Raw genomic sequence first — 19,717 nt, forward strand, 5'->3', positions numbered from 1 at the left:
GCCTTTTCATTTTTTTAAACTTGTCTCTGTCCTCCTAAAATTTCCTACTTAATTAAAGTTTTATAAATATAAACCTCTGCTTATTTTCTTGGCACATGCATTTGCATGGGCCTGAGAGAATTAGTGAGTCATGCCTCAAAATGCTCTGTGGAACCTTGTGCAATTCAGTGTTCTTTAACTGGTCAAATTTGCTGTTTAGATTGGAGAAGACAGAATAAAGTTAAAAAGACAAAAAAATTGTGCTGAAGGGTGTCATGGGAGAGGAGAAAATTGCTATTTTTAGTTAACCTTGTCAGGCATGTAGTTAAAAATAGAAATTGACAGTGGTCATGGGCTTTTCAAGATACAAGTTGAGAAAAATAATCTAACTCCAAAGTTCACAGGCATCATGTTGTGGTCAGTTCTGAAAGTGTTCTGTAAGGTGCATCATGGCTGTGAAAACTGTACCTGAAAATGCTGCCAGAAATGTAGGATTTTGTAAACTATTTAACATATTCTCTGGAGCACAGCATAGGAACCATGGGTTTCCCCTGAAAACCTGCGCAGATGTGAATGCTTTTAGCATTAGATGGTATAAAACTATTTATAAAATCTATTGTAGAAGTTTAGAAGGTTGCTCATTGAAAATTAACTTCCTATAATTTTTAGAGAGAGAGAATTTGCCTTTGCATTTTGACTGGCACAGCATGTTGCCATGGGATGTTCATGGATCTAATTACATCTAAATGGAACTTGATATATTTTGGTAGGACTGGGTTCCAGCTCCTTGTATTTACACTACTGCAGGTTATTGGTGAACAATTATACCTCTGCAGATGATGCTGCATGTAAATGATCTTGAAACTTACTCTCTGTTTTTACTGTGTCACTGCTTGGTCCTCACCTGCAGTTACTGAGACCCAAACCAAGAACATTTTATGGTGAGGCAGTTGCTGTTGGAGATCTAAAATCTGATTTTGAATTATTTCGGGCTTTCAGTAAGGATTCTTTATGTAGTGGATGTGATAAATTTGATACACAGATTTGGCAGAAACTCTGCCTCTATTTTTTTTTTTAATTAGCCCCTGTGAAAATTTTAAGTGACTTCAAGCAACCACCATGAATAAAAAACACATTCCTCAAATGTTGATAATGTTTTCTCCTCCCCTTGCTCCTTTTCTGTATGTAATATTTCATCATAGTTGAACCTGAAATCCAGAATATTGTCATCTTTAAGCAAAACCTTTTTCTTATTGCAGGAAATATAATTCAGTATCCCTTGGGCTTGCAGGTCAGAACATTATTATTAGAGTCAGAACAGATTTTTATACAGATGGAGAAAAAAGTTTCCTGTCTACTAATCCAGAAATCTCCAAACTCAACTAATTTTATGGTGTCAAGGCAAGGAATAGGTTTTGGTGTTTCTGTTTTGACTTCTTATCCCATTCAGGTTGCTGATTGTATCTCAGTGACTCTCAAAGGTCTAACCAGTATAGCTACAATATCACTTTGTGCACTCTGCTAACTTCTAGGAGACAGCCTGAGCATCACAGAATGTGAAATTTATGCTGGTAAAGAGGGACTATGGATCAGCAACTCATTGATTTTAGCCAAAAATCAAATCAGCAGTGAGATCAGAGAAGGAGCCCTGTGGTTTCATTCAGACTCTGATCCACTTCATCATTCTACTCCCCAATGCATGAGAACCCCTCTGACTGCTGGAGAGGTGAGGAAACAGATTTGCTACAAAAACCAAGAACAGAAAAAATTGCAAACGCTTTCTTTTCTTTTTCCTGTAGACTATGAGCTGTAAAAGTTATGAAAATGATGTGTATGTATGGAAAGATCTTATTTATATTCCACAACAGTTATTCTAATATAATGGCAGCCCCCCTGTATTCCTCAGCATCATGCATTTTGTTCATTTCGTGATATATTATGTGGCTTTTTGGTGTAACTACACTTTTAGATCTTATTGAATAGAATTTATGTGTTGCCTTATGGAAAACTTGTTTCATAATTCATTAATTATTTACTATTACTTGACCTTACAGTACATGAAAAAAACCTATCCCATAACTGTAATTTCAATTCTCTCTAGTGTGAAATCAATCACATTCCACATCTTTTATATTATTTAAAATGTGAATCATGAAATTTTCCTGTGGATTTCTCCTGAATTACAGAGAACTTTCAAACCTCAGTGTGCGGGAAATGTGCAGGCTGTCCCCTGCAGACCTGGGCCAAGTCCTGATTGCATTGCAAATGCTGCAAACCCATTTGCAGTGGATGAGCTGCCCCGTCTTGTCAGTGGAACTAGGGCTGGTAAAGACCAGGAATATTTTATAAAGATCTGCTTCATAGGATTTCTGTTTGCTTTGTGTGCAAGTAATATTTAGATAAGGACATAGCTTTTAACTTGTATCTCCCTATCCCTACAACCCAAATTGTGCCCCTAATGTTACTGAATAGGCTTGATGTGTGAAGTTTCCAGTGCTGGGGGGTAGCTCCTGGACAGCTGCACAATGCTGAGTCCACTTCTGATATCTGTGTACCCTGGACTGTGTGAGGAAGGTGATGGGTGTTGTGTTTGTATTTAGTTCAGGAACAATTGGGGAATGTTGTGGGAAGCAGCCTGGTGCACTCAAGAAAGTGATGGAAGTTCTGTTAGTGATCCTGATTTTCTGATTTCTTTGACAGTAATTTCTGAAAATACACAAGTACACAAAAGGAGTAATTAGTTATGCACTTGAGTTTTGGAGGTTACTTTTTTCCTGAAAATCTGCAAGAGAAGTATTGTCAGAAACAAGAATTTTTAAACTATATTTTAAGCAAGAGATATATTTGTGGAACAAATTACATTTGTACCTCAGCCTGCATGAGCAGAGAAGAATAAGGTTTTTGTCCTTGACAAAGAAATCTTGCATCTTATTATTAATTGCTCCTCCTTTTCCCTACATGTATGGCCATAGTCTTTTACTCTATGAGACAGTTTATCAACAAAATACACCTTTTCTCCATTTTTCAGTCAGTAGTTAAAAGCCAAATGTTACAAGTTCTAAAGCATGTCCAGATTGCCAGATTGTGTCTTATGCAAACCTTGACTATTTCAGAAACACATATATAATCATATTAAGTGAAAGCCATTCCGGCTATCCAGCTATATATGCTTTTATAAATCTCAGATGTAATTGACAGTATTTAATTTTACTTAAGCAACAAAGGCTTTGTAAGTATAGGTTTTCCTGATACCTGAGCATAGCTCGGAAAAAAAAAAATTCAGAGTACATGTAATATTACACAAGGAAATAAAGTTAATTTTCTTGAAATATACAGTAGGGTATATAAATGGACTTCGGGAAAAAATAGTAGAATGAAAAGTCTAATGCTATTTTCCTAAGCCACATTTGCTAAATGCAGACTTTTGCAAGGTCAGCAGCTATACTGGAGTTGAGGAAAAATGGCTTCAGTGGCTTTAACTTTACCAGTGCCCTTGATGAGGTGCAGAGTTGTCAGTATTCTCGTAAAATTCCTCAGTGATGGCTTCTTCTGTTCTCTTTATTTCCTTAAGTGAACATCTGTCTAATTGTTCACCTCCATTGCTTTAGTGCTTTCCTCATGCTTTCTCTGTTTCCAGACAATAAACTTTATTTTCTTCATAAGAATTCAGTCTACGCAAGGGTATTAGGCAGCTTGTTTGCACCTTTTAATTTCTGGAAGTTTTCCAGAAGGGCTTTTTGCTGTAGTTCCAATGGGTTCATCAGTGAATCATGTAACATAATGCAGCATTGTGTTTGGGTTTTTATCCGTTACCTTCTGTTTATAAACATCTGCTTGGAAATTTTCTTTTTGAATTTTTTTTTAATATGTTTTACATTTTTTGCATGTGGCATATGGGTAAGAAATACAGTACCTGCTATTTTCTCAGGTGTTCAGGTAGGTACAGCCAGTATTTACCTTAACATTTGGGAAAAACCTAAGCTACTTACCTAAACCCTAAAATTTCAAGGTAGAATATGTGCTGGTTACTTAGCTATGTAACAGTATCTGTTAAATTAAAAGCAAATTGATAATTGAATGGCTACATTAAAACTTGCCATTAACACTTATGGTTGCAGGGTTGCAGAAGGCATCTAAAAACTGTCTCTGTCCAGTAGAGAGGATTGCTCAGAAACTTCGCATGCTGCTTCTCTTGTGCTCAGCTCTTTGTGTTCAGGGGTTTTTCTTCCTTTACAAAGGGGAAAGGCAGTGGGGGTCATTGGGGCGTTTTTTTGAAAGTATTTTTTATCTCTTATCTGTAAAGTATTTGTATTAATCTTGCACACTTATTCTTCAAGCAAATATTTAAAGTTGGAAGTAGGTGGTTGTTATGCTTTTCCTGATGATTTCATTTGCTGTCCTGGCGCGACTTCCTTGTTTTTTATGTACAAATAACTGCGCAAATATAATTTTTAAGGCATATTCTTCATCCTTCTGACCATATTGTTCATACACAAATTGTATTTAGGAAACAAATGTTTTAGTAAGTTTAATGATGAGAGGCTGCCTGCTCTCCCTCTATATTGCTGCATGAGACAATTGTTTTCTAGATTACTTTTGTTGACTTGAGATCATAATTTTATCAGAAAATTAATGTGTATTTAGTAAATGAAAATTTCAAAGCTTTTCATGTTGATAGAGCTTAAAAATAAGACACTTGATTGTGAACTTTTTCCCTGTTTACACTTAAAGCCATTTTAAACTTTCTTAATTATTAGAACAATGGGATGTGGCCTTCTGACCCCTCCTGTCTGGGGCTGCCCCATTGTGCATCTGTAAAACACACGGTCTGTAAAATACACTTTGATCTCAGCTTTTCAGACAACCCTGGAATTACTTTACCTATTTAATGATGTTTGGTTTTATGTCAGTGATTCCCGAGACGGGCCACGTTTGCACACAAATTTAATTTCAGCCTTTGTGTTTATTTTGTTTATGTTTTCTTTGTCACACCATGTTTCTTTAGAAAGAAAGTGGAGAAAAGCTTCCTCCTTTTGTGAGCACAGCTCAGGTGGCAGAAGGGCAGGTTTCCATATTCTGGTACTGATATTTTCCTGTGCTTGCAGAAAGACTTCATATTTTTGTTCAAGTCTATATTGTGTATATTGAGTGTATATTAAGAAGCTGATCCTGCCAACCCTTGTACAAGAAATCTTTACTAATGTGATTCAGTCCTTTTATTTCACTTTCTAAAATTACACACATATCAATGTGACCGTTTTCAATGCATCTCTTAGCTTGGGAATGTGAACAGCTGGGGAAACAAAAGATTTTGTGTATGTGTTTATTTCTTGGAGGATACTGTTCTGTAAGTTATCAGTGTTATATTGTTTAAATCTAGGAAATTGTAACCATGAACTGACAATTAAAATGGCTTAAATAGCTAATTATTCAGTTCTTTCATTTCTTTGTCTCATATATTTATTTCTACTTACGTTGAAGCATCCTGACATTATTCATGAGTATAGAAGCGATGACTTTTAACCATATTAACATTTTTATTTTTCCTAATATTAAGAGTGGGGGCAAAGGACTGTACCTTAAATCCCTTGTCAAGCTTTGCCATCCTCCCAAATAGCTGCAATGCATTTGTAAACCTGCAGACGTCAGTATTCTGCCAATTAATTGTGCTGCAGGAGCTGTTCCACCGCGCTCTGACCACGTTGGAAATGCTCTCTGCTCCCGTCTCACAATTACAGCACTTGGTTTTTAACCTGAAACAATTTCATCAGATTTATTTTAATATTGTTACTTCATTTGCAACGTTCCGCTAAAGGAAAGAGTATTCTTTCCTTTCTAACTTGTCGGAGCCATGTCCTAAGACTTGTCTTTAATTATTAGTTATTGTTGTTTCAATACAGTTTTATGAACTACTTACTTTGTGTCATATAACATACCATTTTTAAGCAACATTTTTCAATCTGAACGCAGCTTCCAGAAGGGCAAGCTGCCCAGAACATCAGTGATCTCACAGTTATTACTTTGTGTCATATATAATCTTGTTTTTTCCTGCAACAAATAAATCTTTGGGCCTCCCTGCAAAAAACATTTGTGGTTACAGTATAATAAAAATAAACCGTTTGTCGTGACTGCAGCTGACATTTATCAGCCTATTTGTGGGTGCTCTTTCTCTCTCTGTATAATACAGAACATAATTTGTCACTTTGTAAATACATTCCAGCCTAAATCCCTGCCAGCATCTGTTAGTGTTTGAAGGATTAATGCACTGCACAGTGCATGTCTGCACTTTCAGGCAACAACGTAGCTTATGGTTATGGATCATGAGAGAACAGGGAAAAAGGGTTCATTTTATATTTACTTAAACACTGTTGCCCTTTTGACCATCATGCTTTTCTCCTCTTGTTTGTCATCTGGAGTGGGGATGCTGCCCTCCCTTCCCTCTGTGACAACTGCGTGTTAAATCCTGCTGGAAGTTTTGTACACCACTCTGTGTGGAGCTGTACATATAAGACAAAACCTCTTTAATTTTATGGATAATTAAGAATGGTAATAATGTATTGCAATAGGGATGTTACTGGTTTAGTCCATTTAGAAATTCTCCTTTCCCCCCCCAACTTCTGCCATTTCCAACAAATCCTTTACCCTATTGCCTCCTACATGGCTTCCTTCTCAGCAGCCCATGAACTGGGTTTATTTAATCTTAAAGACTTCAAATGGAGGGAGTTTGTAAAAGGAAAAAAGCCTGTAGCTTCTAAATTATCCCGATGCTGTTTGCCTTGTTGCTCTCTTGGAAAATGCATTCTGCTATCACTTCGAATCTTGCAGAATGAAAGGAATTGAAAGCATCTGAATAGGAGGCTCTCCCCAGCTGAGATTCTGTTACATGTTCCCAGGCTCCCTTGATCATTCTCTAAACAAGGAGATATGTTTATTAGAATAGTAAACCATACACACGATGTTATATATTGCCAAGATTATTTGAGATTCCCCAAGATAAATTCAAATGAGCTTTACAGGAATGGGCATTTGGAGGTGGAAAGAAGTGATCTATATCCAGGGAAAGAAAACAAAAATCCAGCTAAAAGTAGGCTCCCATTTAATTACCCACAGTTCATGTGAATTAAGAGCTAAACAAATTCCTATTGCCAAAATCTACAGTAGCTTTTTGTTTAAATACATGTAATTTCTTGTTATTGAAGCAAATGTGTCCTGTGTGCAATGGAACCATGTGCATCCAGGAAAATCAGCGCATTTGGAGCCTACACCATTAAGTATTCTGAAATTATAGTCCAGCAGTTTTTGTATGTTTTTGTTCTCTCTGGTTATGGAATAAATAATTTTTGAAATATCTTTAGGCGAATGACTTATTTTGCTCTTTCTAAGCATGATTTAGGATTGCTGAGGCATAGTTTACTTCACTGAAGATACTAATTTAATAAAGAAATGCAGATGTTTTCCTTTTTTTTCCTTTATAATTATCTTCAGAAGATATGAAAGGCCAAATTTACAGAGATACTGATCTCAGAGTTAACTAATGTAAAGATTATGAAATAACATTATTGCTTATTGTACTGGTAAGTGGTATTTATTACAGAAGATTTATTAAAAAAGGATATTAAAATCTGAAAAATGAAGCAACCACAAAGAAACGAATGAGTGTATGTGTAGACATTTGCTAATAGAAAGAGATAAAGTTCGAAAACTATTGGGAAATTTAAAATGGTGATTGCATGATAAGTCAAATATACAAACTGTACCTGGAGACATCAGTCCCATTTTTGTATTTGGATTTTAAAATCTAAGTAACTTAAGTATTTGTATGAAGGAGAAATATTGCTGTGAACAGTGATTTGTTTCAATGTGAGGACCAAATGCCAGATTGGTGTATTCCATCCTCAGGAGCTGAACTGCTTCCTGTCAGCCACCTTTATCACTTTTCCACATCTCTCACCTTCAGAATTTCTGGCTCATGTGTTTTACATTTAATCTCCATCTAAGGGAGGGTCCAGACATCTCTGTTGCTTTTATAACCCAGCTGAGCCAACATTAAATCTCCACTTCAGATGTTTGTTCAAGCTTATTGTGTGTGGGGACAACTGCAACTTTTAGACTTTCATTTGCAGGACAATCCTGCAACAGCTTGAGGGCTTCAGGTTTTTCTGAAGAGTCCTCTAAGTTGTAGATGATGCCAGAAAGATAAACACTGTTCTCTGCCAAACATCCATAATTGTTCTGGAGAAGGGATAGAGACAAAGAAAACAATGATACTAATAATTTATTTGTCATGATAAAATGTTGGTCCAAGGCTGATCAGTAATCTGAGCAGTTTGCAGGCTTGCACTGACCCATTAAATCTTGATCTGTGTGCTGTTCTCTTGACTTGGATGAAGGCAACCCCTGCAGGAATTCCATTTTTGTGAAGATCAGGAAGATCTAGTTACTTAAGCAGGAAGAACCAGCCTTTACAAATTAAGGTTTTGGGAGAGGTTACACACAGCATCAGACTATGACAGGATTGAGCAAGAGGAATAATGGAAAAATTTACACCACTTTAAATACACTTTAATTACAACCAAAATACAAATAAAACAAACACATCAGGAAATAGTGAAACCAAATATTACTAAATATTTTCTTTTCTAATGAAAGAAAGGAAATCCTTTTCATCTCTGATTTTCATGAAGAATAAAGTTAGTAAGCTATTTCTTTGTACATCTCATAAATGGATTAGTAAAATGGTTAATATTTGGGAAATTGGTTTGTGTTGTCCTGCATAAAGTTAGTGGAAATTTGAAAGTGCTGCAGAAATACTGCTGATATTGAAGGGAGTAGGAGGAGGGAGAAAAATAGAAAAATGAGTTTAAAAATGTTCCACCACATCTCCTAATGAATTTCATTGAGGTATCCCAAAGGTGGCAGAAGAAGACATGATTAAAGCAGCTACCAGAGGTGCTGGATTGCTCTAAAAGCAGTGGGATGCATCCATCCCCATCAGCCCCAAGGAGCTGCAGAGCATTCAAAGCACACGACCAGGTGAAGCTGCCATTGCATAAATACAGTTTTGCATGAAGTACCAAATGTTGACTACATTAGGGACAATAATATTTGCAGTCCTAATCCTGAGTGAAAGCCTTTTTCCCCATTAGGTACCCCCATAAATAGTGCATGGCACTGGCTATTGACTGTCATAAGCTGTGTGTCAAATTGTCAGATGTGCTTCTAAAACATCCCCTGCTCCCTCCTCAACATGGAAATAGGAGTTTGTTTGGGCATTGCTTGTCATATGCTGAGATTTGGTTATTTGTTTACCTATTTTCAGATAATTCCACAGATTTTTCATCAGCTTTGATGTAAAATTCTTTTTTTTTCCTGAAGATTTTCTTTCTCAGAGAGCCTATCAGAACTATCTGCATTCCAAGACGTTGTCATGAAGATTTTTCTGTATTAAATTTTTTACCAATTGATTCTACTTTCAGTTCCTCAAAGTCAGACATTCCTGTTGTTGTTGTGCAAAGTATTCAGTTTTGAGCTAAGGACTTTTAAATATTGAAGATGTACACACACACTATTTTCTGAGAGTAAAATTATATGGTAAATTATGTAGTGTCCACTACGGTGCATTATAAGTAGGCCCTCACAAAATGACTTGTACTTACATAAGAAACAGGGGCTACAGCATATTTATTAAGACTCTTCAACTCTGTATGAAACTGGAGCAGTCAGAAGTAATGGTGTCTGCTGAAAGATTCTTTATCATATGAATTTACTTTTAGTCATCTATTATTTATTTCAGCTATTTTATATGCCATTATAATAAATATTATGACAGAGAAAGCTTTTATGCTTCAACTTATTGTACTGCTCTTCACTTCCTTGCAATCCTTCAGGAAAATGTAGCTATGCTTTACCTATATTTAACGTAAATCATCACTTACATTTGAATGAAAAATTCACTATGAAAAAAGGCTCCTTCTTCAATACCAAGACACAAATGCACAATCATGTTTACTGCCAAACTACTCTACCATGCAGTGTTCATTTTTAAACAATTTTTAAGCTGTAAAGTGAATGCATTGCATATAGTGAAATAGCTGGCTTTCTGGGGGTTTTCACTTTTGTGTTACTTTCTGGCTCAATAAGCATTTTTCTAGCATGAGTGCAAAGTATAGCCAATTGCACTTAAGCATTTTTAATATTTTTGCTCCAATAGGGAGCAGCTTACATACAAAACTGAATAAGCTGTTTTCTGGGGTTGTATAGAGTAATGAAACTTGCCTGGAAATATTGATGAAAGGCTCTTAGAACTGGGTGTGAAACATGAAATACAAGATAATTTTTGTCTTTACACTTTTCAAAGTGTTATTGTGTTGGGTTTAGAAGAAGACTTGTTAGGAACTGAAGATTGATTTACCTTTGGCTGTTTTTTCAAAGGCACCACGTTGATGCCTGGGCACTGTTAGCCCTGAATTGCTCATTGGGCTTCATGAAATACAAATACCCCCATCCCAAACTCAAAACTCTCAGCTGGTTCTGGCTGACCTGGATTTCACAGGGTTCAGCAGACAGCAGAAATGTCCCTACCCCTTGTGTCTTTTCTCCTCTGGCCACTTTTGGAGGCAGTTGGGACATTTGTTCTGGATATCTGCAGCAAGGACAGCAGTTCATTTTGCACAGCCTTTCACTGGCACCATGCAGTTATGATCCTGTGGTTTAGAAAAGAGCTCTTTAAATTATTCTACACTCATTTAATTATCCACTTTCTCCTTAAATGATGTAATTGAAAATAAAGTAGTAGAGGGAACATTAATACCTTTTGTCAATTTAATTTTCAAAATTCTGGAGTTTCCTGCCTTAGTGTATTGATTTGATGATGGCAGTTTAAAGACTGTCTCCTGTATTTGGGAAGGTGGCAAGTCTCATTTAAGGTTCCACATCTTAAAATGAGGCATAATTCAGTACTGAAAACATGTGAAGTGAAGTAGTGAGAGACATCAGCATAATACAATTATGACACAATAGATCAGGATTTACAGCATACCGTTAACAATCAGTTCTGACTGCAGAGAACAATTACAGTTAAGATGCCTTTTAGCAAAAATGATTTTTAGTTTTATTTTTTTATTAAAACCCCCTACGCTCTTGTATACATATCACAATATGTGACACCTAGGCTTCTAGGGAAAGAGGGAAAACATTATAACAGAGGTAATTCTGAGCTACTGTAAGGAAACAAACATAAAACCTTCTACTTGTCATTGAATGGAGATATTCTTACATTATTAAGAACATACCTTGCAAGTGTATTGCCTTATTCATAGGTTTTTTTAAAAAGGTATTGTGATATAAGTAACAGTGGGAAAATTTGGAATAAAAATGAATTGATACAAAAGATTTAGCATTTCACAGTCTCAGACTGTAGTAGGAACTAGTGGTCTACAGAAAACCTCTGTGGGGTGAGAGGTGCTGGATTCTCAGTTGAGGGGAGAATCTGAAACAAAACAGTTGGGGAACTTGCCTAAGCTCATGGTACATTAAACTGATTTTTCCCCAGCTGTGCTTGGAGAAAACACTCACATTTGGCTTCTTGAGTGCCTTCAGAAGCTGAGGTGTCAGGTTCTGAGTGTTTTGATTGTCCCAAACTCCAGTTCTTCCTGTGAGGAAAACAGAGTAAATGTGTGTGCTCAGTATGTGCCTTCTGTGCATATGAAAGAAATACAGGCTGCAACCATCAACGTTTTAAACAGCAAAAGTGGGAAGAAAGTTGAAAAAAAAATATGACTTTTAAATCATAATAATGCAGAATCAGTAGCAGAAGCCTAATGTGCCACATCAAGAGGAAAAGCATTACCTGAGTGATATTGTGTGAACTTGAATCCTTGTCCCCAAGAGGACAGTAGCTGACAGCTTGTGGTCTAGTCTGTTGAACTACATGATTATTATGTTGTTTGACCCCCTTATGTCCCTGTATTTGTAGCATTCTTGTCCTTTTACCCTTGGGAGAGCCAGGAGAATGTTTCAACTGAGGAAAGCAGAGGCAAAGTATACCCAAGTATGCTCACCACTTCTGTAACGAGTAAACAGCTTTGAACTGCACAGCTGAAGAGAAATTGTTCTGGAGTTCTATTGCATAATGCAAGGCAGAATCATCTTTCTCAAGTCTCTGACCATCAAACAGAAGAAGATAATTACCCAGTGAGGCATAATGAATTCCAGAATGATGTGCATTTGTGGGGCTAAAAAAACTCTTTGTAGCAAAGTTTGGTTTAGCATTTTCTGACTCCAGCAATTGATACTTCCTATGGAGGCGGAACCTGTTGAAATTTTAGTTGTGTTTGTTTTGCTGTCCTGATGAGTCTGGCTGGAACGTGACAAGAGGAATTGGAGTGATATTCTGCTTAAACCAAACCTGTAAGGTAGTTATAGCAGGCAGAATGGGTACTAGCAAAATAGAAAACAGATGTAGGGAAAATAGTGTCGGATGTAATGAAATGGGGAGATCAGATGGATCGCTTGAGCTTGGGAGACAATGGGAGACTCTTCCTGGCTTCCTTCTGTGCTGACTTGTGTGCTGCTGTCCTTTCTTTCCTCCAGCAATGCTCATGGTATAACCTTGTAATCCCAGCAGATTCCTAATGCAACCACCAGCTATTTGGTTCTGTGATGACTTTAGTGTTGTGATGAAAATAGGCTTTTGGTTCATTTTGTTCTGAGATCTGGAGTTTCAAAATACCTGGAAACAGGGATCTTAAAGCTGAAAATTGTGTTTTGGGATAGTGTGTTCTCTCCTAGGTGAAAAGCTGGCTTTAGTTATATACAGAATTTCTTTTGAAGATACAGAATCACAGAATGGTTTGGGTTGGACCTTAAAGCCCATCTTGTTCCAATCCTCTGGCATGGGCAGGGACACCTTCCACTCTCCCAGGTTGCTCCAAACCCCATCCAACCTGGCCTTGGACACTTCCAGAGATGGGTAGTCCACAGCTTCTCTGGGCACCCTGTGCCAGGGCCTCCCCACCCTCACAGGGAAATGCATTTATGATATGCCCTGGTAAACTCTCATTGTATAAAGCACTGTGTAGACTGATCTGTTATTTTCTGTAGTCATTTCATACTGTATTTTATATCACCTAGTATGAAAAATAGATTTTTTTTTCTCATAAATATGCGCCAATCTCAAGTTAGCTGTTTGTTACAGAGTATCTACCTTTTTTTTTTTCCCTATTGTTATGGTACCTAAAAAATAGCATGTATCAAGAACAGCACTTGCTCTACTTTTTATTTCATGAGTTACATAAGTTTCACCATCAAAATCAAAGCAGAAAGATACCTATTAACCTTAACACTGCCTCGAGTCAATTCATTGCATTCTATAAAGCTGTGCACTATGTAGTGTATGTTTTTAGCAGAATCACCAAATCACAAATGCTACTTTTGGCACTAAATGTTGTTCTTGTCCATCCCTTTTGATGATTTGTATTCACTCTGGGGTTATAATGTTAAACAAGGGAATCAGACAAGTTTCATAACGCATTTACTGTAACGTGATACTGTGAACTGAACTTGCTGTTATTTATCTTTTTTAAAATATTTTCTCTTGTTCCAGCATAAAGCCAAGGTAGAGGCAATGACCTTAGACCTTGCTTCTCTTCAGAGTGTGCAGCACTTTGCTGAAGCATTCAAATCCAAGAATCTGTAAGTACTCAGAAAATTAGATGTAATAATTTCTTGTTATTTTAATGTCTTTATCAGCTGAGCACAGTTGGCAGAATCACCACAGTTGGATGGATCACCAACTGCTGTTAGTGAATAATCTTTTCACAGGAATTTTTTTCAATGTAAATTAAAGATCATTTGTTTTCATACAGAAAAACAAAATCAAAACCAGATCTATTATTTGATGTGTAGCCCCACTTTTAAAGGTTTTTTTTTTGTGGTTTTTTTTTTTAACCTTCTCTCCCTTTTTCATTTTTAAAGCTTTAAAAAATGTAGCCCTATGAGCCAGAGAGCTCCATTTTCCAGACCTGTATGTGGAATAGTCCATAATAAAAAAAAAGTGAAAGAAAAAGGGGAGAGGTCGTGATAATGACATCACTTAACAATAGACAAAATTATATGGAGATAACTAGGTTAGATTCCAAGTGGTTTGTTTGATTTAGCTTGAACAGAGCAATGAATGTCTGAACTGAAGAAATTATTTGAAAACTTTTAAGTTCCAAGTCTTGACAATAAATCCCACACTTTGTGCTTTTATCCACAGTTTGACCCATTGATTGTTGTGCATATTCAAACTTAGCTATTTTCTGCTAGTATTTCTGTAACTGATATGCATCTTACTGTTCTTCTCGAGAGAATATGACCTCTTAGACAGCTTTGAAAATACATTGTCATAGAGAAAATATATAACAGAGTGTTTTTTTTCACTTTTGAAACACTGCCAAAGCTAAATCTCACATGGATAGACAGATGACATTTTAGTACTTATAGGTCTTTTAGATTCAAAGAATTGTCAAAACTTACTTCTAACAGAAGTTTCTTTACTGCCAAAATCCTTAGTATCAATATTTTCTTATCATGTCATCTTCATATATTAAGATTTCTTGAAAGACAAATCCTTGCAGTATTGCTGCTTTAGTAGTAACTTGGTTTTGTGGTGTGAGAGCAGTAAGTGTTTAAATTTAGAATCTTCATGCTTTTTATATGCTACATTTCTTTAAATGTATGGTGCAGTGGGAAGTCAAAATGACCCTTCTTCCACATGCAGCTCCTAACCTGATTTGTGTGTTGTAGCTCATATCATGGTTGTCCTAGCTACTCCAGTAGGGATGCATGTTTATAAATCCTTGGAAGTGAAGAGGCCAGATCTCATTTTTTGCCAGAGAATTTAGGAAATGAGAGGATCTAGAATCAGTCAAACCTGTTTTGTTTTTGTTGGCATGCCCCGTTCTACCAGTGTAGGTCTGTTAAGCTACATTGTCAGTGATGGACAGGCTTTACTAATGTTTCACTCTCATTTTATTTGGAAAAACATTTAGTAAATAGACAGCATCTAAAGCCTCTGCCTTGCCTTCAGGCCTTAAATATGTGCTCAGATGTGCCTGTGTCTGGCAGGACTCATCCAAGCCTTATGCGAAACTCCATGTTCTGTATCTGTAGTGAGACTTGCGGGGTTTTCACCAAAATGAATTCCCAGTTATATTTTGTTTAAAGTCTGGGGCTGGATGGAAACCAGACCCCACACACTGCCTGCAGCACTGGAGCTTTTATCTGATGCAGGTACAGAAGAGTCACCTTACAATCATCTGCGCTGACAGGAGGGTGGACTGGAAGACCTACCAGGTCTTTCTGGCCTCTGATTTTTTTGTGATTTAACTATGTCTGGGTAAGTTTGGAATAGCAATTACGTGGCAGAGGCATCTCATTGCTGCAGTGGTGGGCCGATGTGTTTTCCAGCTCTAACGAGCACTAGCGACCTTTGTCTGTCTCCTTGTCCCTTTGTTTTGCTGCAGTGTCCAGAGGCTTTTGTCACCTCGGGGATTCCTTTGCACCAGTGGCTTTATGAGCAATTGGAAGGAATTTCACAGGCTCCAGTGACAGACTGGGCCTTGTTCTTTATGCTTGGGCCATTCTTGTCAGTTGGCAGCCAAAATTTCTGAAAAGGGGTCGATATCCCTGTAGGTTAAGCACGTTTTGCTGGAGTCCCCCACGTTCCCATGAGGGACCTGTCACTCCTGTTAATGAGCATAGGAAATATGTTAAGAGAAGAGGGTTTCCTTTCTCTTATGGATTTCTCAACAATAAAGCAGGGGGGAAAAGCAAATCAAGTGTTTGTTTTGGTTTTTTTTTTTTTTTTTCCCAAACAAAACTATAATTTGAGTTCTGAGCTGTATAGGTCTTGGTTTCTGGGAAAAAACTACAATACTTCTAAAATGTCAAGAAGAAATTTTGTATGAGTGCACACATTTTACTAAAGGCCTGTATTTTATTTCTCTCAGCATTTAATGTGAAGAGTGTGGTATTCAGTGGTGAAGATCTTAAACTTTTCTGTGCAAGTAGTGATATTCTCTGTTTAGTTTCTCCAGTCCACTGTTGGTTTCTGGGACACTGGTATTTTCCAGAACCTGTTGGTCTTGGTGACACATGACCTAATAACTGATTATGAAATAGACAATAGATAGGCATGTCTCCTGAAATTCTGCTTTTCTGGCACACTTTGTGCCTCTAGGTGCTATTTTTTGTCAGCAGATATAAGGGTGTGCTCACAGTCACATCACAACTGGGGATGGTTGATAGCAATTTGAAAATAGTCTTGAAGAACAGATCTCCTACTGGTTTAGAAAACTAAAATGGAACAACTCCAGAAAAAGGATCCCTAAATTTTATTAAGTAAAAACCTCTTGCAACTGGGGAAGCTGGGAGTGTTTGTATTGCAGAGAGCAGAGGGGAAATTGCTGAAACTGTGAATCTCTTGCCTTAATCAAGTAAGTTGTACAGAAAAAAAAAACCCAAAAAACAACCTTCTTGAATGTGCTTGGGAATCTGAGAGATTGTGGAAACTACATGAAGAATGAAGAAATGTCATCCTCTGCTCAGCAGGAATTTAACAGAGCTGGTTGCATACAGGAAACAAATGATGCAACAGAGGGAGCCTTGAGAAAAACATAAATAATAAAAGGGAGGAAAGAGTTACTCTGAAAAGAAATATTTAATATGAATTGGAATAGTACTTTAAAGCTAAGAAGCTTTCCTTGTTTGAAAGAAAAAGTCAGATGATTCATCTATATTATCATACTTCTGAGATTTGGTAGAAATCTTTTATTCCTATATGGATTTGTTAGGTGTTGCAGACTTGTCCACGGATAAAATCTGAGCTCTGAATATATAAAAACTGGTAAATTATGCCATATTCCTATAAATATATTCTAGAAAATCCTTCATCCTCTCAGAAAAAAAAAAAAGAAGAGTTTTTTGTTTGCATTATCTATACTCTTGAGTTGATACAGCTGTTTCTCTTTCTGAGACTTTTTTTATCCATGCAGTTTCAAATAAAGCTTTGGGCAGAAGGGTTTTGAAGATTATTTTAGATCCTGCAGTTCTGCGATTACAGCACTCAAACTTCCTCTAGGAACAGGACAGTGCCCTCCAGTTTTTTTCTGCTCTCACAGTCAGAAGGATTCTGTGGGCAAAATAAGGTAAAAACCTAAATTAGTTGGATCTCCCAAAGTCAACTTTGGGAGAAGACAGAATAAAACAATATTGCTATTTAATATTTGAGCTGGCATTGTAGCACAACCTGAACACAGTGTGACTAACACATAAAATGGATGTCCAATAAGAAAGAGTGCTCAAGGATTTCTAGCACAAAACGTTTTTAGAGAAAGCCAGCTGTCTTTTAGTATTTATTATTTCTGCCTTGTTTTCTGCAGATACATTCCCAACTGGATATTTCCACCAGCAGTGAATGAACTCCATCTTCCTCCCTCGTGAGGACAGTGCTGTTAGGATGAGAATGGGAAAAGACATCTCAGTGCACCTCAATGGCTGGATTTGTTCAAGTTGCTTCTTTTATATGTATCAAGTCTTTCCCCTCTGCTGGTTTCCAGCTCAGGCAGTTCATTGAAAGTCTCTGTTATGGAAAGTCAAAGAAATGATCTGTTTATAGTAATGTTCTGGGCTAAGATGGATTTGGCATGAGCTGATTTTTGTGCAGCTGGCAGAGGCAGACCAACCAATCTTTCATGTTAGTGTTTTGGAACTAAGAAACACTGAATTGAATCTGCTATTCATTGAGTGGGCACGATGTGAGGAATTATGGTTGGTATTAATCCCCCTTATAGACAAAATGACAGCCCTCCCGTGACTGTATAGAACACAGCATTGAAATTCTGTCAGGGTCAGTGTTGGATAGTTCAGGGTCTGAAGAACTGGTGTTTGTGTAGGAGTGCAGACTTGTGCATGTGGCACCTTGGTTTGTATTTCTCAGTTTGATGATCCCATACTTGACTGAAACCTGCATACTTAAACTGGGGGACAGCACTGATGTTTCAGTTCTAAAACTTCCAAGATAGGACCTGTTGTCAATATTTACAACCATGGTGTCATGGCATTTGCTCAGTCCTCATCATAAGAGCACTTCCATGATCAAAACAGCAGGCACGAGTGAGCAGTAAAGTTATGGATGAAATTTTCTGTGCATTTGTAGTTTTCAGTGGTGCATGGTGCCACTTGGTTTGAATTAAAGTTATCTTCTGCCAAACAGTAAGGCTTTAATTTAATGTTCTCTGTGTTTGAGGGAGAAAAGCTGAAATCATCCTGAAAAATCTTGAATTACTCCAAAGGTATGAAACAATGTTTGCCAACAGCTACTGCTTAGAATTTTCTGAATTCACAATTATGCAGGACTTCCAGATGTAGATCTTCACTGCAGTTTCTTTCCTATACTTTAAAACAGGATTTTTTTTTTTTGGTGGTAAGAATTGGCATATGCTAGCAGTTTATTCACTAATGATGTGTGTAGAAATATGGTAAAGACAGCAGTTATGAATTATGGTTCTCCATTTGGAAGTCTAGTCTCTTCTTATTTTCCTAGCCAGACCCAAAATGGAGTGGGCCAGGTTTTCAGCTGGCTTCCTTAGCAGAGGCCCCAAACTCTGTAACTGCATTCATTTTTCATACTGAAGGCAGAAGTGTGCTGAAACCTTGCAGGTGCGATTAAGATTTCGGAGCCTGATGAAAAGTCAATCCAGAATATGATTTTTCTGCATTTACATATATTATAACTGACATATTGCAGGTGTGTTATTTTTAATTCCAGTTGAATGACAATTAAATCATAGATACTGTGTGATAAATTCTATGCATATCTGAGAATACAGATGTAAAATTTGGATCTGCTTAGCAAGTTTTTACAAATATAACTTAAAGGATCTGGAAAAATTAATCTATGGTTCAGATGAATTATCAGTGATGCCATTATGCCAATACATTTAATGGTTCTGCAGTTGATGTATCTCTATCCGAGATGATGGTTGCCACTGCTTATTGTCTTTCCAAACCTGAGCATATTTTATATCACTGTTCAACTCTGTTAACTCTTTGCCATTAATAGAATTACCTTTTGTGAATTAAATCTAGTGACAGTTGAGATTTTACATTTTTCAGCTTAGAGTACAGTTGACATCCTGGCAGTGCCACCGAGGAACAAACTCCTGGACAACATTGTGCATTTTGAGATATCAAAAAATACCCACACTGAATTAAGAAACATGCATAGTTCAGAAGTTACTGTTGCAGACAGCACATATCTTAAATTTAAATAAGATCAAAGGCTGACTACATTTGAAACGTACATAATAATATTAGAGTAAAACTTTTTTTTCTCTTTGTGGTGATGCTGTGCCTTATTAAAGCCTAGGGATTGGTTTTCTGCATAAATAGTTTTTCTTCTTTCTTCTGTTTTTAAGCTCTCGTACACAATTACCCCTTTGTGGTAGCATGTGTCAAGTCATGTGGATCCAAAAACTATTTTCAGTATTTTATAAATGAAAAATTTAAAATCTCAGAAGCATTAGCCCTTCCCTTTTTTCCTGGAGGCAGATGTTTTCATCAGATCACCTTTCCTTTCATCTGCTCTATCGTGGAAAGACCTTTTGCCTCAGAATATTTCATTTTATTTTTTTAAGTCCATATTACTTCACCATAACTTTACATACAGTTTCATCCACAAAAATTATGAAGTGTT

General features: G+C 36.9%; 1 protein-coding gene across 3 annotated transcripts in view; it reads left to right on the forward strand.

Moving 5' to 3' along the window:
- WWOX (WW domain containing oxidoreductase) overlaps positions 1–19,717 on the forward strand; it is a 476,999-nt gene that overhangs the window by 79,014 nt on the left and 378,268 nt on the right. For all 3 annotated transcript variants that reach the window (XM_066194643.1, XM_066194644.1, XM_066194645.1), the window contains exon 6: positions 13,583–13,671. In XM_066194643.1, coding sequence (XP_066050740.1) covers positions 13,583–13,671 — 89 coding nt within the window. The remainder of the gene's footprint in view (positions 1–13,582; positions 13,672–19,717) is intronic.

The sequence above is a fragment of the Chamaea fasciata genome, unplaced genomic scaffold (assembly GCF_029207755.1).
Source record: "Chamaea fasciata isolate MVZ Bird 193981 ecotype frontalis unplaced genomic scaffold, bChaFas1.0.hap1 SCAF_12, whole genome shotgun sequence".
Classification (NCBI taxonomy): domain Eukaryota; kingdom Metazoa; phylum Chordata; class Aves; order Passeriformes; family Sylviidae; genus Chamaea; species Chamaea fasciata.